The 27983-nt window shown below is 39.3% G+C and overlaps 3 protein-coding genes across 3 annotated transcripts in view; 1 reads left to right on the top strand and 2 right to left on the bottom strand.

The window, feature by feature from the left end:
* Positions 1-984: 984 nt before the first annotated feature.
* LOC138020933 (dentin sialophosphoprotein-like) lies at positions 985-12547 on the bottom strand. The gene is given in 6 exon segments (XM_068867823.1): positions 985-1085; positions 1088-1432; positions 1435-5037; positions 5244-5497; positions 6265-6860; positions 12061-12547. Coding segments are annotated over 6 exon segments (5061 nt in total). The 5' UTR covers positions 12223-12547.
* A 1993-nt stretch (positions 12548-14540) lies between these two features.
* Positions 14541-22425, bottom strand: LOC138018690 (radial spoke head 10 homolog B-like). Its single transcript, XM_068865377.1, has 5 exons — positions 21455-22425; positions 19497-20549; positions 18754-18915; positions 16699-16842; positions 14541-15436 (listed from the first exon to the last, which is right to left on the bottom strand). Exons 1-5 carry the CDS (start codon positions 22386-22388, stop codon positions 15255-15257), a joined length of 2475 nt encoding a protein of 824 aa, XP_068721478.1. The 5' UTR covers positions 22389-22425; the 3' UTR covers positions 14541-15254.
* An 84-nt stretch (positions 22426-22509) lies between these two features.
* Positions 22510-27983, top strand: part of LOC138018691 (palmitoyltransferase ZDHHC3-like) — a 14806-nt gene continuing 9332 nt past the window's right edge. The window contains exons 1-6 of the mRNA XM_068865378.1: positions 22510-22830; positions 25184-25308; positions 26164-26184; positions 26776-26799; positions 27746-27797; positions 27903-27983. The exon at positions 27903-27983 is cut by the window's right edge and continues 1 nt beyond it. Of these exons, the coding sequence (XP_068721479.1) occupies positions 22594-22830; positions 25184-25308; positions 26164-26184; positions 26776-26799; positions 27746-27797; positions 27903-27983 (540 nt within the window). The 5' untranslated portion in view covers positions 22510-22593. The remainder of the gene's footprint in view (positions 22831-25183; positions 25309-26163; positions 26185-26775; positions 26800-27745; positions 27798-27902) is intronic.

The raw sequence follows: 27983 nt of genomic DNA, 5'->3' as shown, positions 1-27983 counted from the left end.
AGGCTAAGTTCAATCAAGAAAATAAAACGTCCTCTTCAAAACGGCTCTCGATATCATAATTCAAAAAAAAATAAAATAAGGGGGTTCTCTTGATTCACTTTATCTTGAAAGTCGGAGAAAAAGTAACCGAGATTTCTCGTTTGGGTTCTCAAATACATTTCGGACAGTGCACTTATCCGGTCACCCTGCGAGCAGGACCTCCTTCTGTCTTTTTCTTTATTGAGGAGAAAAGGAGGCTTTGACTAAACCGCGTCCGCTCTATGAAGTCGCCGCACGCAGCCCGAACTTCGGGACTAGTCAATCTTGTTTTCTCTCGTCAAACTGATTTTTCCGGTGCGAGCACCCGTTTAGTGATAAAACCGATGGTTATAATTGAGCCCGCTGTACCATGAAGAATCAAGATGAAACTGTATCTTGGCAACATGCAGCGCATGTTCAATAAAGATCTTACTTAATTCATGCAGAATCTTTTTCGAGAACGCCTGCAAAATCGAGCAAGCAAAAGAAAGGCTCTGCTAGCAGGGTTTTCTCCAGCAGACTTCAAATTATAATCTTGCGCTTTAATACTTGCGATTAGGAACTTCTAGTTCATGATTTGGCAGCAAAAAACGCACTCGCTGGTTGAAGTGGGAAATCGATTTTTTTGTCACAAGACACGCATTGAAACTGTCGTTCACTTATTAAACACCGAGAGCGTTCATTTGCCGTTAAATCACCCACAGTGCCCATTCAAACCTATTCGCCGTTTTGTACAAAACGATTGTAGGATTCAGTAACACATTAACTTTTGTATTGTAGAAGCGTAGCTGATTTTTTCAACCAAGGAAACAGTACGGCACCTACACTTGTAAAACAAGGTTATTCAAATGTCTCTGACTTGGCTCTGGGCTTCAAGTAGTTGGCGCATGAAAAATTTGGTAAATGAACTTTTCCACCCTGTCTGTTCTTGGTCACACTGACTGTTGGCACAAATATGGGTGGAGTTTACGCCCTGGAAACTGAGTTGTCCCATGCAAACGGTACTAAAATGGAAGTTTTCCTCCAAACCGAGGGATCCTGACCAGATGGCCTTTTCAGAGTATCATCTTGGTGTCCTTTATAACTGACTTTAAAAGTGACGACTTCAATCGGACGTAGAGCTCTATGTGCTTCATTCCCTTGACATGCAAGTTTTTCGCTGTCAGGGTATTGAAGTGGCACTTACAAAGTTGGCAAAAGAAATTGGCCGTCCCACTTTCACGGAGACGCACAACGTATTCCGCGCCTACTGCATCTTTAGGTTGGGATGACAAAATTGCTTCTTCCATTTCGCGATACTTCTCCGCTTCAGTCTGAGCAGAGGATGCCACTTGTTTTTCTGCATTTTGCTTGGCATTCTCGTTTGTCTTTGCAAAAGAATTGGTGGTATTCCAAGCTGTGGAGTTTCCAGTTTATTTGTTCCCTGACTCTTCAATTGAGCAAGTCGTTCGCTGACAAGCTTTGTACCCATATTTTGTCCATATTTGCTCTTCTTTAGAATGGACTTGAGAGGTTTTATCTCTTCTTGGTTATCCTTGACACTAGAATCGGACTCATCTTTGGCAACGAAGATAGGTTCCATGGATTCCTCTTGCACCCCTGATTGAAAAATATGTTCAGGCTGATGGCTTTCAACAGGAGGCTCTGCGTAACACTGATCTTGTGCTAACTGTTGGTCAAACCCTTGTTCTTCACCTAAACCATAATTTTCTTGTGGCATAAATGACTCTGCCCCTGTATCATACACCTGTCCAGTGGCTTCATACTCATCGCCTTGGGAATACTCAGCGTTCCATCCTGCCTCTGTTCCTGCATAGCCCTCTTGCTGTTCAGCCCACTGTACCTCCACTTCACTTTGATCCCATCCTTCTTCATCTTGGTAAGTGGTACCATCCTCATACTGTACCCATTCTGCGCCTTCTTCTAGATGCTCGTATCCATGATCATCTGCAGCATTATGTACACTCTCCTCTGGATATGCAGTCATACCCTCCACAGCCCCTTCATTATACTCCCCTTGATACTCTTCATAAGCTTCACCGTCTACAGGATAATACAACCCATCCTCGCCAAGGTAATACTGTCCTTCATACTCGGCACTTTCACCTTCTCCACCTTCTACACCTTCCTGGGTATATTCATCTCCGTACCATTCTTCTTCGTGGTACTCTCCTTCTCCTTCCTCATTAGCCTGCCAAGCTTCTTCCTCGTTGTAGGAGTAGTGCTCTTCTTCATAGACTTCACCCTCAGCTCCCTCTTGATAGTAGTATTCAGCCCCTTCTTCATACTCTGGCACCCACTCCTGTACTTCACTGTCTTGATACAAAGTACCATCGATTTGGTTTTCGTGTTCTTCAGCAAATTCAGTCCCTTCCCAATCAACACTGGGGTCAGTTCCAGTGTAAGAAACCTCTGAGTAGATTAGATCACTGTCATCCTCAACTCTTCCTTCTTTCTTCCCTGGAACCTCGTGCCTTTCTGGATGGGAAGGTGGGCCACCTTTGACATTTTGCTCAAATGATTGGTGAACAGTGACCTCTCTTGACAGTGGAATTGTGATCAAATTACTTCTGGACGAGGTCCCTTTTAGGGCTTCACGTTCAGACAACTGCTGAATGCTTGGGTAATTAGTCTCACTCCATTTGCGCTTAGCAGAATGCACGGCGATTTTGTTGGATTCATGCGCCTCAGGATAGAAGTCTACAATTCTTTCACCAGGAGAATGAAGCATGTACTGAGAACCCTTATCAAAACTTGATGTGCTACTATAAACCGAGTCATCTTCTGACTCGCTACTTCGCCTGTCCTGCTTCCTTTTCTTGGACTTTTTCTTTGCCTTCTTGGACTTGACTTTTTCTTTTTCTTTCTTCTTTTGTTTTCCAGGAGGAGACTTGGACGAGGACCTGTTTGTTTCACGAGTGCTTCTCTCGCTGTCTCTGCCACTCCTCCGTAAATACTTCTTTCCACCCAAAGCACGATCAGACTGGTCAATTGTAATCTTCAATGAGTCGATTTTCATCTCTGAACCCATCTGGTCCTCATGGGCTCTATTCCCTTTGTTCCTCTTTTCACTGATGATTCTGACTTCCCTTGCGGGAGAGTCCTTCTCCTTCTTTACAACAATGGGAGATTCTTTCCGTTTATCACTTTTAAATATCACTTCTCTGGAACTTTCGCTCTTCTTCTCGAATTCTCTCTTAGATTCAAAAGGACTTTTACTTCTCTCTTCTTTAACACTTTGTCCTTTCCATAACCCCTTCTGGTCTCTCAGGTTCCCACTTTCATCTTTCGAGACACTCCTGGTACTCTTTGTCTCCGATTTGCTTTTGGATAAATCTTTCGTACTTTTCCTTGAGTCTAATTTACTTTTTGACACATCACCTGTAGATTTTGTATACACAGTACTTTTTGCGTCAGATTTCGAAGCCCTTGGGTCCAATTTATCTCTTGGTACCTCTTTCATGGTTTTGGAAACCACTTTTCTTTTTGACAGATCATTGCTAGCTTTCACTTCTAAGTTGCTTTTTGGTATATCTTTGTTATTTTTTGGGTCCAAATTGCTTTTTTCTTTCTCTTTGGATTTCTTTGGGTCCAGTTTACTCTTAGGAATGTCTTTGGTTGTTTTGGGGTGTAGTGTACTTCTTGGTGTATCCTTGCTGTTTTGGGGATCTGTTTTACTTTTAGCTGTGTCTTTAGAAGACTTCTCCCCGGCTTTCTCTTCTGATGACTTTTTGGTAGATGTATCTGAAACCTTCTTCTCGTCCAGTTCCTTTTCCATAAATTTAATATCAGCCTTCAGCTTTTCCAGTGCCTCCTGAGACTTTCTGTCGTCCCCTTGTAAGTTGGACCGTTTTTCATGGTGATGGATATGCCTGTGGCTCCCCTTGTGTTTCCTTTCAGAAAGTCTGTCGAGGCTTCTGCTCCGCCAGCTATGACACGTACTACTGCTGCCACTACTGCAGGTGCTGCAATAGCTGCTGCTTCGGCTTCGACTCCTTTTCTCCTTTCTTCCCCTGCTTTCGTTTCCCCTTGAGCTACCAGGGGACCTGGAAGATCTCTGATGTCTCCCTTCTGTTTGACTTGGAGAGCTACTCTTTCTGAAGATGTTTCGAACCGTTGCACCAATTGGAAGGCGACCACGTTGGGACAAACCTCTGCCTCTTCCACGTATTGCTATTCCTCTTCCTCTCAGATTGACACCTCTGCCTCTGTTGCCAGCAGCTACCCCTCTTCCTCTTCCACGTCTTCCCCTGCCTCTTCCGGGATTTTTGGCCGTTGCATCACCCCTTCCGAGAGGTCTCTGTTGCAATCCCCCACGGGAACCATTATTCTTTATCATGCCACCTCTGCCATGAATACTTTCAACCAATTGTTGAGGGTTAACAAGAAATTTATTTTCCTTTGATTTGTCTTTGTTCTCATTCCCATCTAAACAAGACCAATTCTGGCTTGTAAATGTACCTTTAATCTCCCTGTTTAAGTTGCTGTTATTCCCAAGGGTACTGAAAATATCATCTCTTTCAGAACTTCTACTACGTGACCTTGATTTTTGGTCGGTGCTTCTGGGGAAGTACCCACTCTTTTTTGATAGCGGAGGTGGAGAATCACTTTTTTGGCTTTGTCCAACTTTCTGAGCATTTTTTCCAAGGGGCGCTTTAATCTGCCTTGGCAGAAAACCTGAGCGAAATAACGGTTTTGGACCAGTATTGGTACTGGTTGATGGAGAGCTTTTAGAGCCAGTAGTCACAGATATTATACTGGATGTTATGGGATTTCTCACTTTAAGTCCCACAGTTGAAGTGCTACTCTTGTCTCTTTCATTTTGTTGTGCCTTGGAGCTTTGATTCTGGCTTGCTAACTGGTCTTTCATCCGCTCCTTTCCGTCTGGTGCCATCAAAAAGTTATCACTGCGAAAGATGTCGCTAAATCTTGTCTCTCTCTGGCCAGGAAGGGAATCAGTAGATACACCCCATACTTCATCTCTTTTGGCATCACCACCAAACTTTGACTCCTGGTGATCTAAAATAAACCACAAATAATGGCACTTAATGTGTGAAAAGTCACATTGAACAATTCAAGTGCAATTTTCAGGAGGCTTGCTCAAGTTACCAACCTAAAAACAGTTATGCTCTTTGAATATTAATTCAAATATCATAACAGTTTCTTTTTGCAATTACTACTAACACTAATGCTAGCCAAAAGTTACAGAAATATAATTTATGTACCTTGGCCCTTTCCTTGATCCTCGGATTCAAACCCAAAAAACGGTCTCCCAAGTTCAAAATTACTTCTGTACTTTTCAGTGGCTCTGCTTGCTAGGCTTGGCAAAGAAAGAACTTGCAGAGTATCACTGCTAAAGCTTGAGCTCTTAAACAGGGATAAATCGTCGAAACTCTGCAGCGAATCTCCAATTCCTGCATTTCTTGCATTGTCCTGATCCAATCCATACATAGAATCTTTATGCTCTCCACTCAAAGCCCTAAGACACAAAACCATCTACGTTAACACAAAGATTCATGTTATGACATATGCCAAAAAAAACGCGCATCTACTGTTATGGAATTAAAAACTGAGTACACCATAGTTTAATACTCCAGTTGGTTACACTTTTATCTGAAATAAAATGAGGGTCCAAATGCCCTACTGTTTTACTTATCATCTGCAATTGGTAAGCCATAATGTGTGGATGCAAAAACATCTCTCTTACAAAGTTGTGAGAAGCAGCAAATTGGCTTTAACTTCCTGGAACATGAACATTAAATTCTTCAATATTATTGATGCACTATACATACACGTAATAACTGATAGAGCGTTTTACTACCTCTCTACTTTATGGAAGGGATTATTGGGGTCTTAAACAGCAAAACCGAAAAATTGATTTACATGTATATTCTCATCAAAATCGAAAACCGGAAGCCAAACTATCAAAAGCTTTTAAAACTGTAATCAAACTACTTCACTGACAATACATGGCCCATATGAACTTGAGTCTGTGTCGGGAGGCTAATTTCGCGAAACAGAGGTTATGTCGTGAAACGTCCAGTCAGTTGCCGAACTGAAACTGTATACCAAATAGATCAAAAAACACATCAGCAGATATCAAATCCAAAATTTGCCGCAAACCAAGTGCGAAAATGGAAAAAACACAAACCACAACAGATGCTAAAACCTACGTTTTTTGGCACAAAATCAATCGAAAAAGGTCAAAACCGCAACACTTAATGCCCCCCTCTTTGACCAATGTACCTTAGTCTTTCGCTTATGCTTTCTCTGTTTTCTTGTTTGCTTAAGGTGTAGTCACCACTTGAATATTCCCTGGAGTTCCTCCTTTCCCTGTTTATCGGCTGGTGGTTTTTGTCCCTGTAACTTCCTTTGAGATCAGAATTCCTTCCTCTGTCCTTACTGTCATATTGTCTTCTGTCTCTGCTGCGACTATCATCATCATCCCACTTACTCTTTTGGTATTGGGTGAGGACATTCCGCAGATCATCGTCGTCTCGAAGACCTCCGAGATTTGTACTACGACTGCGCTTAGTTGTTGTGTCTTCTCGACTCTTGCTATGTGAAGTTTTGTCATCAACTGGGCTATAACTTCTTTTCCTGTCATTGCGCTCCTTACGCTGCTTGTCTCTGGCATCGCGGGACTCCACTTTCTTGGAATTTGACCTGCTGTGCGAGCTGTATGCATCTTTTGAAAATTCGCCCATTGTCACTGACCCCGTGGCTCTTTCTCTGGAATGGCTATCCCTGGTTTCTTGAGACTGGACGCTTCTTGATATTTCTTCCTGAAGACTCTTCAGAACAGCATCTCGCTGAAGAGAACTGTATTTTGAATCCTTTCCCTAGAGAGTGAAACAAATTTTACAAAAGTCTTAGTCAGGTTGTTAATGTTGCAAATCAGAAGAGATTCACAAAGTAAAACAATACAATTTTGTAGCACTGATTTCGTAGTTTTCAAACTCATTTCTAGTTTTAATTATTGTTTTCTTTGCAAAAATGATCCACAAGTGAATGCATGGATTTAGAACCACTCCAGTTTTTTTTTTTTTTTGGTTTCAATAAAAGCAAACACTAGTGTAACAGTGATGTATTTTGTCACAGTTCCTACCGTTACACAAAAAGGGTCAAAGATTACACAATTAAAATGTTCTTTCTCACCCAAAAGTTCATTTAGATAGAATTTGCCACTATTTTTTCATATTTTAGATTCCTGTAATTTTGTTTGTGGAAACAGCAATGAACTTTATGTCATAATTCATCAAAAGAAACAATAGGGAGGCTGATGGCCAACTATCACTTTACATCCATATAAATTTACAGTGTACTGTATACTGCAAAATGCATAATGCATAATGCATTGAGCGAACATAAGGATGAAACTTTCAAAAAGGAAATAGTGTACCTCTTGCCACAAATACTGAAATGTTAGCTTTACGTGCAGCTCATGTTTCAAGTACAGTACAACTCTGCAGAGTTAAATACAGTTTTATACCCATTTTGTAGACTTGTATGGTATGAACTACAAAGTTCAATATACATGTATGACCCACATTTCTACACATATCATCAAAAGTATCCTTGTTAATAGCATGATATCCTTCCATATAAAACCGAGTATAATATACTCTAAAAAGCTCTGAAAGAAGAAAAATGTTGTCGTCAGTAGTGCCATGCTTACACAACAGCAGGATATGTAACAACTCAAGACTAAATTCATTTTGCTCAATGAGACATTATTAGCAAGAAAACCACAGATGTCGTCAGAACCATCAATGACACTGCCATTTTCACAAATGATTATGTGCCTATTGCTAAGCTGAGCTCTTTCCAAGTTGATCAAGTCAAGCTAGGCACCAGACTAAAGACATTGAAGGGATGCTCTCATTCGCTACTTAAACTCTGAAAATCCTTTGCTATAAACCTCCTAGCAACTCCAGCGGGATTTGCTCCCAAACATATTGTAATCGCAGGAATAAATGAGCTAAAATCGTCTTTTGTGCTATATTATTTCACTGTTTTAGTATAATAATCAGACTAAAACAAGTATTCACCTCAGTGTCGTTGCCTCTGCTTCGGTGAAAAGTTATTAACTACTTCAAGTTGAACCATTGGTCAGTTGTGTGGCTTTCATGACAAACACAGGCAAAATAATGTGACCAACAGTAACCATGTAGTTAATAAATCTTTTTCATTCACCTGGCTAGGTCGGTCAAGGACAATAACATTTCCATGAAATGACACTAGCATGAAATGACACTAGAGATAATCAAAACATTCCTAATTAAAAAAAAACATTACCTACATTGTAACTTCAGAAAATATTAGTCCCCTTTTATCAATGTTCCTAGTTGCTGTGTTGATTCATAAAAGATTCTTTAAGTTTCATTTACATGCCAACTAGTTTGTCTTCTTCGATCCATTATTCTGCACACTGTGTCATTACATAATGTTTAATATTTCTACAATAAAAAAGTTAAAATTGCCTGCCTTTTTTACCTGGATGCATGTACATCTTGGAAGTCTGGTCCACTGAGAGACCTTGAAAAAAAAACTTTCCCTTGATCTTCATATAAGATTTCCTACACGTCAGCATTTTAGTTGAAGAATATGGCATGCCAAGCCATCAAACTGCAATAAAGCCATTCTTTATGGTCACAGAAGAAGACTTCTGACTTGTATACCTGTCTTCTTTTTATCAATGGCATACAGGAATGCTACTTTGACTCTTGCAGAAAAAGAGATGGGTAAGGAGATGTCCCTTCGCAATGGCCGCACATTGGCTTGAAATCAGCCGCAAGACCCATACATGTACATGTGTAGAACTGTTGTAGGATGCTGGTGTTGATAATGTTTTCCTTCATAGAGATGGAATGCCGATGACAATGTCTCCATATCACAGTTTCAAAGCAAACTGAACTGGTAGGTAATGATTGCACCCATCTACATGTAGTCGTAGGACTACTGTCTAATCTGAATTACAGAACATGAACATGCCTTACTCAAAAAAAGGTTTCCTGAGAGCTTTAGCCTGCGCAAAAGCTCTCACCGCCACTCTGACAGCTTGCTCACAGACTATTAGAGCTTTGCATTAATTTTGCCCAATTCCCATGTATGAAGACCAAAAAGAGTAATTTCTCATGAACCTTCCTTTTCCAGGAACCATATTCAGGTTTTTACAAATTTACACAGTATAAGAATATTTCTACATGATAGAGTGACATTTAATAATAATGCATGCATTTACCTGATTCCTTCTTCTTAAAGGACTATGAAACCATTTGCAGTTGATCAACTTTTTGTTAGAGATTTGATCATGCCCCTATCGCCAAGAAATGCACATTGTACCGGTACTTGTCTTTTAGACGATCAGCATCCCTTCATTTCTATTGCATTCCTTACTCAAAAGATACTGTAAGTTGATTTTAACAGAATTGCCAGTGAAAATTGTTTTCCAACACTTGAAAAGAGGCCTCGATTAAACGGGAAAAGTTTGAAGCAGACAGATCACTGGAACTACATCCAATGCTCCGTGTTACCTTCAAAACTAAGGGTATCGAATGCCTTGACAAGCCCGTCAATGAGTTAGAGCAAGCAGCACCTGTTTTTCCACTGGAAGGATTGGTTGTCTTGTGTGAACAGCCAAGCCGTTGAATTAAGTTTCACAGAAACTCTTGCACATGTTTAAGTTCTGCCAGCTACTAGGCGGTCTGTTCTAGAGTTTTAATTTTGGGGAATCATCTGTTCTACTTGGTACATGTATCAATAATTTCAGGGGAATTCCTGTATTTGAAGGATACAAGTTTTTTCACCTCTTTTAAAAGGTTGTTATTATCTTTTTTTTGGTGGTGAAGCATGGCAAAGGGGAATTTATTAATTGACACAAATGCATGACCAACAAAAATTAAATTCCACATAACCCTTGCAAACAAAGATGAAAGTAATGTTTTTGAACAGTTATGAACAATTTCCCAATCCTTAACCAAAACATAGAAAACCAAAAAGTTCTATATTATAGAATATTCAAACTTACTTTACTAGAGGTTGGCAGACGGAGTACAGAGCTGCAGGTGAGTCATTAAATAAAAGTAATAAAAATCATTAATTTTCATTACATTAATTATACAAGTCATGTTAGTGCATATTTTGGCAATTACTTCCAATGATCAAGTACATACTGCATACACCCAAGATCATTGCCCACAAAAGAATTTTGCTGAAAATCATGTTTTTGTGGCTAATATAAAGTGCCCAGGCCATGCCAGCCAGGTCAAAAAATTAACAAAGTTCTAACTCACTAAGGCTTGCATCATAAATATTTCAGCCCTTTTGAACACCAGGAAGTCTTTGTGAACAGAGTCCACAGAAAGAAAGCTCATACTATTGCTTGACACACTTGTTTAAATTCTCAGTTTTTTTAGCCAATGCTTTGGGTTGAAATCACCACTCAAACATAATTATCCCTCCTTTCCTTTAATCAGTTGAAGATTGATTTTTTCCTTTCAGTTTCAAGCAAGACATTCTCTTGACTATTTTGATAATCAATACACGTTAAACTGTTTCAATGTCAGACATTTGTTGTCTGCCTTTGCAAAAATTTATCATTTTCTCCTGCCTTTAATCCTTTGACACCCTAACCGGCTTGAACTGGCCAGACTTGATATTTTACATGTACTCTGTCTAATGCCAGATCTGGATAGGGAACCCCCGGAAGTCAATGGGTTAAATAATCAAAATTTTTAAAAGACAACAGTTGCATTTTAAGTCATTTCCGGCCCCTTCAGGGTCAACAGACACCATAAACTGGAAAATGAACCTCCTCTGTGCTAAAACAAGACCTAGTTTTTTTCTTTTTTATTTATTTTCTGATTTTCCTGGGAAACCACTGGATAAGTACTACCCATCTCAATGGTAAATTTTTCCCACCACTGTCAAACAAGGTGTCTCTTAAATAAATAAGATATATGATTGTTTGTTTCACATTGTTATTACTCAGTTTGTAGATCATGACATGTCGAATGATTACTGTTGGTCTGCTTCACGCAGTAAGGTAAACTTGTTACGCACTTCTTTATGTATCACTGTGGTCAGCTGTGATAGGTGGACTTGCTCCTTACTGTTCCTTTGAGTAATATCCCAAGAGGTCGGGTTTGAAATTGTTCCATTGGCGGTTCCCTTGCTGTACTAATCTTCTGTCATGTTTCTTGATTGTCAGTATCTCTGCTTCAGGAATCTCGATTCTTTTATCCGTGTTGATGTTATCAGTCGATAACTTCCTTCGCTCTTGGTTGTATCAATATGAATCTCTATCAATAAACTTTACCTCGTTCCAAAGCAGGTGTTTCCTGGTATTAATAGCATGTTTGGAAACGGCAGAGGTTCGAGTGCACGCAAGTTGTTTATTCTTCCTGTGTTCATTTATATTCTCCTGCATAGACCTACACATCTTGTGAATGTAGAGGCGCATTCACAGGAAATGCTGTGGACTACGCAATCTTGTCTCTGCAGGACGAGGGTGTCCTTGGGTCACACAAAATGTGACCCGAGATATTCAAGAACATGGGTGTTGGTCCAGTTGGGGTTAGAACCCACGACCTCCCGCACGGTAGTCTGATGCTTAATTGTGCCTCCAGTAAATAATTGTTTTAGATAAGTCTTCAGCGTTTCTCCGCATCCATGGTCTGCAGTCTGAACGTTAACATGTACACCGTATGCAAAGCTTAAATTATGGGATAAACTGATGTGGCACGATTCTGTAAAGTAATTTGGGGTTATTAAACTTGGAAAGGTTTACTGGAGGACTGCAAATTTGCGACTTCCTCCATAAACAGGCAAACCGTTGTTTGTTTTGTCAGTATTTTTGATCGGTGTTTCAGGTTTACAAAACAACGTCCGATGAATTTTCTCACACAGTGTGTTCAGATTGGATCACGTATTTCACTTCGACGCTGTGCGCTTTAAACAGGCAGAACTGTGTTTGTTTTATCAGTCTATTTATAGGCTGAGCGCTCATCCGTAATTGCACAAAAATACAATCTAACTCACCCAATTATCATCGTCTCCTGACCAGAATGGTTTCTTCGCTTGTTTGCCATCATGACTTCGCTGATCTCGATCGTCTTCTCGAGACTTGGAAGTGTTGAGCTGACCATGTGAATCCCTGGGCCTTCGAGTGACACTGTAGTCGATGGTTTTCCTACGATTCATGTTGTCGTGCTATGAAAAGACTCTCACGATCGATCCCACAGCAATAAACCTTACAAAAGCTGTGAATAAGGGTTTGAACTTAAAACAAATTACAAGCTGGGACGAATGACGTACATGTAGAGCGAAGGAGAAGGCAGTTTTGCAATGTACAGTTCCCGAGTATTCACCTCAAAAGGATCAGCAAGCGTTACAAGTACAATTGGATTTTCAAAAAGGTCAAATCTTCACATTTTTAACTCTCTACAGTGAGGTAAATTCAGTTTCTTTTTCGCCACACTGCCAGCCCAACAAACGTGTTCGCTAACTCTCGACAGAAAATTGCCAACAATGCAACGGGAACCTTTGAGGAATGGAAGAGGAACCCTAGGAACCAGGCAGGCGATCTAAGGGAAGGGAAGGAAGAAGCCTGCCACGAAGCCAATGCTTGATGAAAAAAAATTTTTCTTGGACCAAAAAAACTCCTGGAGATCCAAAATCTGGAGATTTTCCCTTTGCATCAGGGATCGTTCACAAAAACTTGTTGTTTTTTTTGGCTCGACACAAGCCCCCACTCATTTTTCATACGCAGTTGTTTTCGATTTCCCAACTACCTGGGAGCCTGGAACAAGCTACCTCAACCCTCCCTTAACCCCCACAGAAATTGGACTCCCCCTCCCCCAAGAACTTGACATCCCTAAATTAACTTTCCCCTCCCCCCACCACCACAAAAAATTTGTTCAACTTGTTCAGCATACCTGAAAAAGTGGGCAAAGGGAGGTATGTTTTTCATCCTTTGAACCCCATTTCATCCAAGGGGCTCGTAGCATACAGCTCTTTCTGTATGATTTCAAGGAAAATTTACCGCCATAGTATTAAAATCCTGCATAAATGCACTCACAAGTTGGCACAGCTCAAAGCCAGAAATTTGTGGATTCTGGCAATTGAGAAAATTTAGGACTAACATATTACCTTACAGAAGAGAAAAGGTCACTTTTATCTGGAGATTTGATGGCCCGCACAGGAGACTGGGAGATTCATTCAGTATCCAAGACACTCCCAGATAATCTGGGACAGTTAATTGACATATATAAGACTTACACCTACCTGACTGCCATGTATATATGCATCTAAATAAAAAAAATAACATGGAAATGCTTGAGCTACACTTAACAACAACCCAACTCCCAACAAAACACTGGAAATCACATAATTTTCACGCTTCACAGAACAATGTCCCTCAGTTTTCTGACATCAATAATTTTATTATCATCTCTCTTTTTGCCATGTGCCCAATGCTAGTAAGGATGAAAAAAGTAAAAATAAAAAAAAACAATTCAAGCTACTAAATCGATTGAAAGCCTTTGACAGGCCTGTAAAAACATTCACTTCTTTTCATTTCCTGGTTATTACATTATGATTGAGTCAAGACTCAGGAAGAAAAATGAAAATCTCAAATTGCATTCACTCAGTATGGACAAAAAGAGCTACAGAACAAGTACTTGAAAGACCAGTAACTGTGAGGCATTCAGAAAGTTTCAATTTTTTGAAAGTAAACTGATTGGACAAACTCATGAATTTTAAGTGATTTGTATGTGTGTCAGTTCCTGACACTTCAGTTTTTTAGCAAGTTTCAGGGCCAGTTTTGTAGTGAAATTGTGGACAAGATGTAGACTGCCAAGGTTCATTTTCTTTCCTTGCATATATAAAAATTTCCATCCAAATTTTGTTGTTTGATGTATACGCATGTAGTTGATTCTCATAAACTTAGGAAAATAAGACTATACCACACAATGGGGGACATGGGGATTTGCGGTGTTGCGGTGTTGATGGTTTTTTCAATGCGGTGATGCGGTGAATAAAATCTCAATTTGCGGTGATGCGGTGATCGCAAACCCAACGGTGTGCGATGTTTGTGTTTCGCAAGCTACGGTGTTCGGTGAAATGAAATTATTTGCTCCACACTCTGGAAATGTTGTTTTATCGCTTGGCAGCTTTTCGGGTAAACCTCTCAGTAATGTTCATGGAACTTCATACAAACGACCTCTCCGGGTAAGTACAAGAAAACTGATTTACGGGTATCAACAGTATCAACGCGTAGGCATGCATTGACAAGAGTACATTTTGTTGTGTTTATTTTGTGGAAAATTGTTTAGGTATAAAAGTGTAATGTCAAGTGTAGACGTTAAAATCGTGTAGCTAAAAATAATTGTTGCGGTGACGGGGTTTCGTTGACTTTTCTTGCGGTGATGCGGTGTTCGTTAATTTTTTTTGCGGTGTTGCGGTGTTTAGGGCTCCCCCATGTCCCCCTCCACACAGGAAGGAAGAAATATGCAATGGCAAAGGAGTATGGCTTTTTTAATTGCAAAGTTTCGAGGACAATAAATAATGCTTTCTTCTTGAAAATATTACTCAGAGATACACTACAAATGTATGTAGTCACGACAGCCATATGAATTTGGTTTTCTCCCACACGTAGCTTGGACTACTTGTTATTAATTAAAAGTTACAAGCCCCAGACATTGCCCAAAGGGCACACACAGAGTCATTCCGTGTTAAGTGTCTGATCAATTAAGCTGGCCACAAGAATAGGCACATTATACATAGATGTTATGCACAATGTGTTAGCCTTCCTATGAAAAACTGTGCATGCCAAAGTTGCCTCTTCTGCAACCATTAGAAAACAAGCAAGGGGTCCTGACATGTACAAGGTCACGGTACTGTAAAAATCACTGGAGCATTTGTGCAATAAAATGCACATTTAAAAGCATCAAACATCAATAACCATTTCACAATACATAAACTAAACAAATTCCTCATTTAAAACAACATGGAAACCTCAATTTCCTTAACGTCATCTTTCTTGTGTAAAGCATCAAATCAATACTGTTTTAAATCATCTCAAATACTGTATGCAAGATGTGAACATTGTTGGTAACTTACACAAAACACCCAAATTGTTGATACACATTGTCAACTATTTAAATAACTGTCTTTATGTGGCAACTCAAGTATTGCACGTGAGTTTCCATGAAATTACAGAAACAAAGGTGAATTCAAACAACTGAAGGTTTTTGTTCTAATTGTGCTTTCTTTATTATTTCCATATTGTCTGCAGCTTGAAAGAACTTGTCAAAGAAGATCTCCACCTGCAGGCACCAGATTTGTTGTTGATCAGGTTGTTCAAATTGACTTCCATCGGCTGCTGGAACACAAAGGCTTGGAGTTTGAACCTCTTCTACAAAAAAATACAAACAAGCGCCTTTTCAATAAAGAAAGTACTTTTCCCCAAACGATACTCAACTTGGGAAACTTAATGTATGTACACAAGTAGATTGATTGAGTCTAATCAAGGCTGGGGCATAGGAGGCTCGGGATGAAGCAGATAGCCCTCATGGTGACGAAGCAGATAGCCCTCATGGTGTGTGCCGCTTGTTCTGTTCATTAATTTACTTGTGTTCCCTAGGATGATCTTAATAATTAGTTATTCAGGACTTGTTCAGTTTTTAATCCCTAAAAATTGCTTATTCCTGCTTGATACCTGATATATCAGTGCTCGAAATTAAAAAAATTCCAGGTTGTCCCTGTTTCAATTAAAAACCGGCCAACTAAACCCGTAAATTTGGTTGCCATGATAAATGCTTGGTTACCCATTAGGAAAGCCCGTACAATTAAATGCATGCCGTGCTGAGAGGCTATCAAATGGTGTTGGAGCTTCAGTATCCCATAGTTCTAAGTGTGCACCTGTGGTTTTAGAATCTTCAAAATGGAGACTTCAATCTCCATCCCATACATTTTCCTCCTGTTTTGAAAAAAGAACAGATATTCAAAACACAGGAAAATGCTCAGCTGCGACAAATTATTGTTAACGTCACACTACCATCGGACATTGAAAATAAAAACCCGACAAGTGAGTGGCTGTCGGGTGCTGCTTATGTAATTCATTTTCTATTTTTGGTTGGGTTGTCCCGTGACGGTTGTTTTTTCTTCCGCCAACCAAGCTTCTCATTTTACCAAAAACTAGTCACCAGGTAAACTTTCCGGTCATCTGGGACGACCGGATGACCGGACTAACCGCTAATTTTGAGCACTGTATCTTTTTTCTTTGTTCAAAACCCTAACTGTATTTTACAGTGGATCAAGAATAATGAGATGCATCCTTGAAGGGGGGCCCAATGGCTTTTGAGTGGGCATGGATGATAATTGTTAGGGGAACTCTTTGTCATGTTCATTCCATGTTTTTCTTGACACATGATGTTGAAGTCGAGGAGAAGAGCTACCTGGGACACATCACTACAGGCTTCTGACAAAATTGAGTAGGATCTCATTATTTTCCTGATAGAAACTAACAATGATTCTTAATTAAACTACTAATCTTTTATATTCTTCAATATCCCACTTTTTTTCTTCAATTTGACTTTTAACAGCACAATTTTAAACAACAACTTAAGGCAAAGATCCTATTACAAACTTATTCCTTGAATACATGTACAAACAAACCTTGAAGGTTTTCATCTTCCCCATCTCCAAGCCCAGCAGGTCCCAAAGATTGCTCCTTTTGTTGTTGGACATTTGCACTTGATTGGAAAGACTGTATTTTCTTGCTTCCTTCTTGAGAACTGGGCAGAGGATCAGTGCTTTTTGCTAGAAACGCCAACTTCTCATTAGTTTAACAGATAATATTAATTAACAGCCTTTTAAGCACCTACAGATTCCCATCATAGTTTAGCACTCTTTCAGGCACAAAAAATACAAAAACATACAAGGAAAACAGAGTTACACATTGCTACACACCAGAGAATTTTCATTTCATTTTTGTCAGCTTTGCTGCAAGAGGATTGTAAAAGGTACACTGCAAAGGCATGGTCACAAGTTTACTATAAAAAAAAACTAGTTATGAGGCTAGGACTACCAATAATTTATTATCATTAATTTTATTCTTGTTGGCTGAATTGCGTAGTTACCATAAGACTAAGACCAGTATGCAAGACAACCACACAGGGTTGAGTCAGATTCAAATCAGGATTTTTCTCTATGGAGGTCAGACGTTAACTTGAGTGCACTAGGGGTCACAACTCTTAATGGTACGTAAATATGGTAACCCAAAGACTCACTTCTAAGGCACAATGACAATTGGAAAGAGTGCATAAGTACTGTGCATATGGTATTACCTAGTTCCTATCAATGACCTCTGCACCAAAACGCACATTAAGGGCTCCTTTAACTCAAGGAGATTATCTTTCATAGGGAATTGGAAAGAAGCCCTGATGACAATAGCCCTGCCTGAAATTACAATCCATACTCATTTAAAACAGTAATTTCTTTATGCAGCAGGCTAGCTCGTGTTGTATGACTCGTTCCTAAATACAGCCACATCACTCCAGTACTGAAAGATTTGCACTGGTTACCAGACTAGTGAAATATCGTAACTATTATGTTCAAGATACTACTTCTAGTCTATAAAGTACAGTATGGAATGGCCCCTGTATATTTGATGTCTCTTTTAAGGCCAAAAGCTGCTAGTTGCTATAATCTAAGAAATCAGGACAACCTTCTACAGATCCCAAATACAATGTACCAAGTACAAGACATTTGGCCCTACACTATGGAACAATCTTCCAATGAGCAACAGAAATGAAACTAACATTGAAACATTTAAGATTGTTATATAGCTGGAGTTTTTCCCGCTACAGTGTGCCCATTCATTGGCTAGTTGATGGTCACATGACATTTCACAATGAAACTGTTTACCGCCAAATGCCATGGGCGGGCAACAGTGCGAAAACTATGACGTCAAACGGGGAACAGTTCACTATTACCCGCGAAATGTTGACTGCTGTTGCACGTGATCAGAGCGCGCAGTTGCAGGTGGCCTGATGTTGTTGCTGGAATCTGAACGCTTTTTTTCAAAATGTTTGACCCATTTGTTTTGCAATATAACAAATCACTTAATGACTGGTCCCGCGGGAAACAGTTCATTTTGTTTCCCTCGGCTGCGCCTCGGGGAAACATTGAGATTCTCAGGAAACAAAATGAACTGTTTCCCTCGGGACCAGTCATTAAGTGTTTAGTGAAGTCAAAACACATTTATTTAGATTAGCTTTTTATAATTAATTATTTATTGATATGATTATCATTTACATATTTATTTTTTTATTCACGTAAATACTCATTGTAAATAGCACTATAGAATATCAATTAGCATTTATTTATTATTATTATTATTATTATTATTATTATTATTATTATTATTATTATTTAAAATCAAAATAAGAATGAACTTCAATAAATGAATTAGACCTTATTCAGAAATGGCAGCCACATTTGTAATTCTTTTGTCCAACTGCAAATTAGCCCACCAAGCCTCATTTTAGAGCAAGAATTATTTTCAATTCACTGTATGGTATTGAGGCTTGGTAGGCTAATTCACACTCAGACAAAAAATTTATAAATGTGACCGCCATTTATGAATAAGGTCTATTAGAATGAGAATTTCCGTTCTTTCAGATGACCCCACCAATAGTAACTACATTGTATTTAAAAAGACAACCGCACCAGATGTAGTCTGTCCAGCAGGATTGATGTCTCTGGTCTTTGATGGTGAATCGGCACCTGTTGACTTCGTATCTGATGCTCCAGACATCACCCTGCACACTCTTTCAGGTGAGTCCCTATCCCCAGGAGTTTCCCCAGCAAGGATGGCTCCATTTAACTGATCTGGATGTAAAAAGGGAAATCCACTATAAACAAGACATAACCTTGCAATAATAATAATAATAATAATAATAATAATAATTTATTACCATACATGTAGATACTGATGAAATACTACGATTTTCCTTTTCTCATGGAAAAAATCGTCACCACGTACAGAGCAGATATTATTTTTATCTTTCACATGTGCAAAAAAGAGGATATAGGTGTCGTAACGGCAACGCTTCCCTATTGCCGAGTAAAATCGTCTGGCGTTAGACAGAGTAAAATACCAAGTCTGGCCGGTTTAGGCCGGTTTGGGTGTCAAAGGATTAATTAACCAATAAAAAAGGAGCTTCCGAGGTCTACTCATTGTAAGATACTTTTTTGCTTCATTATTCTCTTCTACAATGACATTTTTTATGGCTAAATTTGACATTATGATCATGATTTCTAACCCTAACTGTGGTCAATCGTGAGAGATACTATCAGCACTCAAAGATGAAATTCATAATCCCTGCACCACCATTTACAGTGATAGATTATTATTTTAGATGCAACCTTACACCCAAAAATAATCTTTGATTGAAACCAATAGTATCTACCTCCTTCCCTTCCTTCATCAGGGCTTTCTAACCCAGGTTTTGAGGTGGCTGGTGTGAAACTATCTGCACTTGGTGATCTAGAAGAGGGAAGTGATGTTGGTTTAGGTGACAGGTGTCCCTTAATAACTGCTTCTGTGACATAAACTGAGGCACAATCAATAAGGGCCTCGAAGAACTCCAGAAACGTCATCTCCAACTCAAGATTGCAAAAGTCATCTTGTGCCAGTGCTGGGTTATCTTTTGCAATTAGCTTCAGTACCTCCTCTGGGCTCAAGTCTGAATTAATAAGATGGAAGTCATTAAGCATGAACATAAACTGACGGCATTTGAAAATTGGTTCATGTGGGTAGTGCACATGTGGAGCACAAAGCCCACAGAAAATGTTCCAGCTTTTAGGCATTAATTTGACAGCTTCAGTAGATCTCATGGAATCAGCAAACACACTGCCTCCGACTTTACAGAAATTCTGAAGGATGTTTTCAGAAATGAGCTTGGAAACACACCAGGGAAGAACTCTTTCATTGCCGCTGTGATCTTCATTGTAGAGCTTATACCCAATGATAACAATTGCATTCAAAAATTCTCTCATTAGCACCTCCTGATGAGGTTCATGGAAATTGCTTGACTTCTCTGGAGCAATGATACGATCCAACTCTGATAGCGTAAAGCCATGGTGATGAACTTTACTGTCCTTCAAGAATCGCCAGAAGTGAAGCCGGCTCATGACAAAGGTGTTGTCAATAGAATCATGCTGGCCTAGGCATGAATAAAAACTGTAGATCTTCTTCAGTTTGCTAATATGTCTCAGCATGACATGGGTGACAGACCGCAGTTCTTCCTCTCGCTCATATAAATCTAGATCTCTCTCATCCAGAAGCAGATCAATGTTCAAGTTTAATGGATTTTCAGAATTGTCAGATATCAGGTAAGGTGAAGCAGATCGCATTGCAGTACCAGATCGAACAGGAAGACCTGAACTTGTTATGTCTGGAGTGATCATACCCGATGGGTTGATGTCAGGAAAGTCAAGCATGTGGTCCAACTCAAAAGTACCTGTAGTTACCACACAAAGAATGCAAGGAAAATGTTAATTTTTGCCACATCATCACGTCATACAGAGTATAATAATATTACTTAAAAGAAAATAGCTTTGCCAAGAAGGATAAAGACTAAGCACAGTTTTAACTATTTTAAATACTTATAGACACTGGTTTTTCTGGTTAGCACTGACAGAGGCAAAGTATGCAATCCCAGTATATATATTTTTATTTAACATAATAATTCATATTATTGTCTGGAATCAAACAGTATTTTAGAATCCTGGCACAATTTTAACCCATTGACTTCTAGCAGTGAGACTTAAGAGGCTTTACTCTACTGTCTAATGCCAGATGATTTTACTCATCAATGGGGGCACTTATGTCCAGGATTGACCCTAATTAGATGCACACCCAACTTTGACATCCAACTCGGAGTGTTCCTTTCATCTAAGCCTTTGTTACACATTTCCAACAATAAGGTAAGGGTAAAGGTTAAAGTTACTTTTAGGTTAGGGTAAATGCAGCTGTTTATCCTTACTTAATTAAGAAGCAACATTTGCGAGACACTTTTTGATGTTAATTGTCTGTTTTTTTAGACACATTTTGATGTTGAAGTTGGAGAGACCTACTGACAAACTCAACTTTATGTCATTCCCACCATTTTGAACACCCAAAAAAGGATCTTTAATCTGGAGGTAAATTGTTGCAAACCACCTTGAACAGGTTAAAAATATCTCTCATACACTAGGGCGTAGCTAGGGGGGTCCTGGGGTGCCCGTGACCCCCCCTTTGGAAGCCTTTTTTACGCAAACAACTTACAATATTCAGGTTGCCAAAACGCAGTGTGACCCCCCTCCCCCCCCCCCTTTGAAAAATCCTGGCTACGCCCATGATACACCTGAACCACTCTTGACTTACCTTCAAAAACCAGGCCATTCTTGAACACATACTTTCCACTGCCATGCTTCATATTATTCATCCACTCTCCCTCGTACTTAGCACCCGTCGCATAGTAAAATATCCCATGGCCATGCCGCAGCCCATTCAACCACTCCCCAACATAATAGTTACGCAAAGGGTACTGTGAACCTGGAATACGCTTTAGATACCACGAATGTTCTCCATGCCCATGCTGGGTTCCATTCTCCCACTGTCCCTCATAAATTTCATTCCTATCATACCAGTGCATCGTTCCCTTTCCATGTCTAACATTGTCCCTCCAGTCCCCCTTGTAGATGTTTCCTGAGGCATACCTCCTCATTCCAAATCCATATCTTTTGTTATGCACCCAGTGTCCATCATAATACGACAAGCCTTCTTTGTCATACCTCAAGATACCTTCTCCAAAACGTTCACCTAATTTCCACTCTCCACTGTACGAAGACGGGATTTTACCGCAAGTATATGTACCCCGGCCATGTCTCAACCCATCCAACACGTCTCCATCATAGATGCTTTCGTCTGGCCAAGTGTAGCATCCTTTCCCTTCTATCTTGTTATTCTTGAAATCACCTTCATACCTGATTCCATTAGACCAAATATATTGTCCCGTTCCGTCCATCAATCCATTTACAAATGATCCAGAATACACGTGATTGCCTTTAAAGTAAGCTGTTCCAACTCCATGAAAAAATCCACGCTCATCTTTCTCGCCTAGGTACGTCTCAACGATCAGACCAACAAGATGAGGTTCATTTCGCATGGCATCGTACGGTTCCTTCTTTTTGTCATTATCTCCTTCCTGTTTGTTTTCTGTACTTTTCTTCTCCTCGTACTGTTCTTTGTCAGTAGTGACAACATCTACCTCTTTGTTCGTCGTTTCTACAAGCACTTCAGACAATCGTTCAGGCATTTTGTTCAGTTCGTGTTAGTGTTTTCGCTTATTCCCCGGATAAACGTGATGTTGTTATGACAACAAGGGCGTCAATATGGCACGCGGGCTCGTTTCATTACATTTTAGCGAATCACAGCGAATCTGTAACAGCTGCGTCAACGAAAATGGCGGTCACTTCTCGCTCTGATAGGTACATTGGTCTTCCGTGTTTGTGATAGCTGTCATGGGCAGAGGATCCAAGTGTTGTAACTTTTCGTGGTTCGTCAATGATGGGGTTGGCATCGGATGTGCGGTTTTTACCTATTTGCTCATCGCTTATGGAGAATTCGTCGTAGTTTTCGTGATGCTTTTGCCGGAGGTTATATCAGCAGCTGCTTTTGGTATTTTCCACGCCATTGCTTTCACGTTCTTCTCCTGTTTGGCTGTTATTTCTCACAGTAGATCAATGTGTAGTGATCCTGTAAGTAGTTTACACCATATTACATTGAATCAGATTATCTCTCGGTTTTCACATGACGTCACTGCCGCCATGTTGGAGCCCCTTATCGAAGAAACGGCGGCCATGTTGGAGCCCCGACCAAATCCTCCGGAAATTTAACTCTATTATTATGCAAACGTTTTCTTTTGTTTTCGTTGGAAAACATGGCTGTAATGATCATGTGAGTGAAAACCAAGACTACAACCAATCTCTAGAGGCAAAGATAACAATGTACAATAATTAGTGCTGGTGGACGAACAAAAGGAGCTAATGAAAAATCCTTGTTTTCGTCCGCCAACATGGTAGCGATGATACATACTCATTTTTGTAGTAGTGCACTGAAAGTGCACTATACACTATGTCACCGGGTTGTAAGAATGTAAAAGTGTCTGTGGTGCCAATCGGTGATAATCACTAAAATAAACAGGTCTGTTGGAAGCGTGCTTGAGATTCAACAAACTGAGTCCCAAAATTGGCAAGAATTCGTGACGCTAATGAATAATAAAGCAGCTGCTATTTCCAAAACCATGGAATTACCTGGTGATAAATAACCTCGTCTAGGAGAGTTAAATTTTTGACTTTGCATGCAGAAACAATGGTCAACCTCAAGAGTTAGGCAATTGTGATCTTTGTGTTGAACTTGCACATTTCTTGTCAAGCTTTATAACACTTGAAAGGGAAAAAAGCAAACTAACAAAAACAAAAACCCAGTCTCTTGTCATCATTTTGACACAGATGTATTCTTTGTTTCGTGAGTAGAAACATGCAGTGGAACTTGATCATGGCGCCTGCTGAATTCGATGTCACTTTCGATTTTGCGATTTATTTACTGTTGCAAAATATTTTATTTTTGTTCGACACTTCCTGAGCTCTTCATAGAACTGTGCAGCAATATTTATTTACTTTTGCATCAATATTTCTTTTGCATAAAGAAGGCTAACAAAATCTGTACCTTGCTTAGTTTGCATTTTTGAGCATTAAAATAAAATTTTCGGTCCTATGTTTCTGGCACGAAGTGGTACATTTTGAGGTCTCCCATCCAGATGCTAGCCCTGCCAGACAGGGCTTAACCTCAATGAATTTTTTTTTTGAATCTCCGGGAAGACAAAATGCAGCTCAGTTGAAAATTTGGACTAAGCTCTGTGTTACCACACGTACGCAATGCATGCCTATTTTTTGTTTATATTCCAAATTGATTTGAGCTCATTAGGCATCTTTCACCATAAACAGCTACCGTAAGCTTCGACTCTAATAATAATTCCCTAACATGAAATACTGTAATTAGATTACTGTAAACAGTATCAGCATAAGATTCATGGCCTGCGGCCAACTCACCACCCTAACCAGTGTTAGACGACTTCATTGCTTTTCCCATAACACTCAACCTAATGGACATGTGAGCCTAAGAGCCAATCAAACACCAATAAAACGTCACGTGTATGAGCTTTACATCCTGATAAAACACTCCTCGTTAGTATTCCTCATATGAAGAATACTAATAAGGCATAGCTTGTTTTTCTTGTATGCTAATATTCTCCTCTACTCAATTTGAACCAATGTTCTGAATCCAGAGGGACACGCTTTTAGTGAAATGTTTTTGAAGCTGTTCAAAAAAACTCGCAGCACGTGTTTTATCGGGTCTAAAAGCACTCGGCTACGCTTCGTGTTTTTAAACCCCGATAAAAGACAGCTGCTTGTTTTTTAAACATTACTTAAAGCATTTACGATGAAATATAGGGTGCTTTAAGTTTCAGATGGTAATCCTTTTGCTCTGGTATTGCATCGCAATATTGAGTGCATTTTTTTACGCAATAGTTGTTTTTGTTTCTCATGGTACCATAACATAGCAGTTAAATAGTCAGGTGTAGAATCAATCCTTCTAATCTCACTTCTTGACAAGAAATTTAATAATGACTGAAATAACATGAAGGAATGAATGCAAGGATTATTTTGTGGTCAAGATACAATCTATTATTGTCCACAAAGTTAAAAAGAACTATTTACAAGGCTAAAAATGTTTAAAAAGTAAGAAAAAATGAACCCATGTAAAATATGGGTTTAGCGGATGATACTTTAATACCCTGGCCCCAGTTGTTGAAACGATGGATAGTGCTATCCGCCAGATAAATCACTATCCACTGGATAACTCGATTGGTTTTGCTAATGTTCATCCGCTGGATAGTGATTTATCTGGTGGATAGCGCTATCCATCGTTTGAACAACTGGGGCCTGGTGATTACTTAATGTCGAAAATGTTCAGTTTTTTTACTTTTAAAATAATTTTAGCCTTGGAAATAGTTCTTTTTTCTTATGATCTAATATTGTTTTTTCCTAGGGAACTATACCTTTAGGAAATTGTACATCAGAAAATGTAAAGAAATTACAGCTTCAGGAAGGAGAAGTTGTTTTGAGATGCACTAGGTGTGAATGTATCAAGCTTGCGAGGGCCCATCATTGCAGGTGATATAAGATAATACTAAGTGATAGTATGACACATAGACATAAATTATATATTAACCCTTGACCTCTGGGAGTGAAACATAATAGATTTTACTCTGTCTAACGCCAGACAATGAGTTAACCCATTGACTCTTGAACCACCCCCACTGACAAGTAAAATAATAATATTATTGTTTGGTGTTAAACAGAGTTTTAGTTTCACTCCCAGGGGTCTTAACCCAATTTTTTTATTGGACCACTTTGGTCCCCTTGCGGTTCTCTCAGGATCATGAAAGAAATGAACCGGACAGATTTTTATGATTCAAGTGGCAAGCAAGCAAATTGTCTATTTAATAGTGCAGCCAAGGAGTGGAACCAGAGACTTCCTGTCTGTGGTCTAGACAGCATTCAGTATTACAGTTAATTAGTCCAATTAGTCCCCTAATTTTCTTTCTCCTCACCTTGTTGTTTATGAAAATTTTGTGTGGATTTAATTAATTAGCTTTACACTGGTGAACGTAACTAGTCTGTGCAGAATTGGAACAAAGGAACTCCTTTTTTTCAAGTTCAGTGCTCTAATCATTCATTCATTCATGATTCTACCAACACCACATTCACCCCAGAGGGCAAATGAGGTCCTTTGAAGAAAGGTTTTCATAAGTACCAAGGAATCATTTTGCAAGAGCAGCTGGAAAACTCCAGCTGGACACACAACCATCAGGAGGGGCTGAGAGTATTTTTATATAATGATATTAAGAATCAAGGAGGGTCACTGCTTTTCAGTCAGACCAAATCCTGAGAAGGACAAAGCCTTTTAAGGATGCTTTCAAAACTTAACATTAAAACTGCATTCTTTTCTTTGCTTGAATATTCCAGCACCTGTCAGAGATGTATTAGGTAAGGTTACCAAGGAAGTTCCTGTACTTTTAATGTTGGTTGTTGATCAAAATATGATAATCAGTAAGTGAGTTATCTTAAGGACGGTGCCTACTATTGTTATTGCGCATACGTTCTGCGCATCTCAAGATACTTAGGTTTCCTATAAACTACGCAGAACTCAGGAAGAGTTCTTGGTACCTAAAAAGACAATAATGAAGGGCTGGAAGAAGAAACCTTGTAAGTGACAATCTTCGGTCTATTTGTATTTTGAAACTTTATACAATATTGTTGATTAATTATCTTTGAAAATTGTGCAGTTACCCCCAATTTTCTTTTTGGATTTCAATAACGCTTGTTAAGATCTGCTGTTCCCGCATATTCATAAACCAGGCAAAGATACCTTTCACTGTCTGACCTTAACAGAGAGTTATTGCTGATTTTAGTTTCTTTGATTTAATTATTGTACTGCCTTGAGACTTAATACTTGTGGCAATATAATTATGCAAGTAATATCTATTCACGTGATGTCTTGATTTATTCTCTTCCTGCTCTGGTGAAATATGTGCTTATTAATAGAATACTATAGTTTAATGTACATTTTATTTTCAGGAAAATGGATCACCACTGCCCATGGTAGGCCTTCTAAAGTTTATTACTATTACAGTAATCAAAAAACAAAATGGATATCTCCCAGGACCACTTCTCTGTTGCAGCCTGGGTTTAGAAGTTATTGGAAATTTTCCAGATAAGAGACAAGTTTTGATCAAAAGGCAGACAATATAAATCATGCATCTATGGCATTCTGTCGAATTCACAAAGTTTACATCTGGTACTAATACTTGCCTGATGACTGCAGTCTTTATGGCCATGATTTGAACTAAAACTTTTCTGGAATGCTGTGTGAGGGTTTAACGATTGTGCCGAAGGTTGAGGGTTCAAACCCAAGCCAGACCAACACTACGGTCTTAAAATGACTGAGGAGAAAATGCTATCTTTGTTATTCCATCTGAAAATGGTTTGATTGTCAAGTCCTCTCTGATTGGGACATTAAACTGTAGACCCTGTCTTATAGCCCTCATTCATTAACTGTGTGGGACGTTAATAAGGAACCCACACTATTCGCAAAGAGTGGGGCATGGAGTTTGTGGTGTGGTGGACCCTGTTGTGGGAACTTTGCACTGTTTTGTGGCCCAGTCATAAACTGCTCCCCATAGGGGCTTTTCAGGGCCAATGAATCACAACGAAACAACAGAACAGAACAACAACATCAACTGTTAAGAATCCCAACTGGATGGAGGCAAACCAGTTGGCTATTTTACAAGTACAACTGAGAAGTTGAACCAGGGACTACCAGGATCAAATTCAACAGGTAGTCACAGCGGGTCTTGAACCCGGGAGCTACGGATCTCAAGGCAAGCGCCCTAACCACTGGGCCACACTGCCTCCTCTTTTATGTATTTTCAAACTCCAAACTTCTTCTCAAGATTTATTGGAACTGAGATTGTTCAAAAGCGTGTTATATTAAATAACATTATTTAATTAATAACATTAAATAATGCTTAATTTTCCTCCCCAAAAGGATAAATAATTGTGTTGGAGAGGATAACCAAAAATTCTTCATATTATTCACAGTGAGTACCTATTTTCAATGTCTTTATGCAGCGTTTCTAATAACCTCATTGTTTTGAACGTACATGTACTTCAGCTAATGATATCTTCTGTGGTCTTCCTTGCAGTTTTACATTTTTACAATATCAGTCTACGCCTTAATTTTGACAGCTAGACAAGTTTTGATTTGTACAGAAAACGAATGGCAA

Source organism: Montipora capricornis, chromosome 10, assembly GCF_036669925.1.
Source record: "Montipora capricornis isolate CH-2021 chromosome 10, ASM3666992v2, whole genome shotgun sequence".
In the NCBI taxonomy this organism is placed as follows: domain Eukaryota; kingdom Metazoa; phylum Cnidaria; class Anthozoa; order Scleractinia; family Acroporidae; genus Montipora; species Montipora capricornis.
The sequence above is the reverse complement of the archived record's forward strand: the minus strand, read 5'-3'. Positions and strand labels throughout refer to the sequence as shown.

Excerpts from the sequence above, each read along its gene's own strand:
- LOC138018690 (XM_068865377.1), bottom strand. The coding sequence starts at position 22,388 with ATGCCTGAACGATTGTCTGAAGTGCTTGTAGAAACGACGAACAAAGAG. Across the intron at positions 20,550-21,454 it reads GAATGGCCTGGTTTTTGAAG|GTACTTTTGAGTTGGACCAC; the intron begins GTAAGTCAAGAG and ends TGGTAACTACAG. Across the intron at positions 16,843-18,753 it reads TGCTGGACAGACTACATCTG|CAAAAAGCACTGATCCTCTG; the intron begins GTGCGGTTGTCT and ends TGGCGTTTCTAG.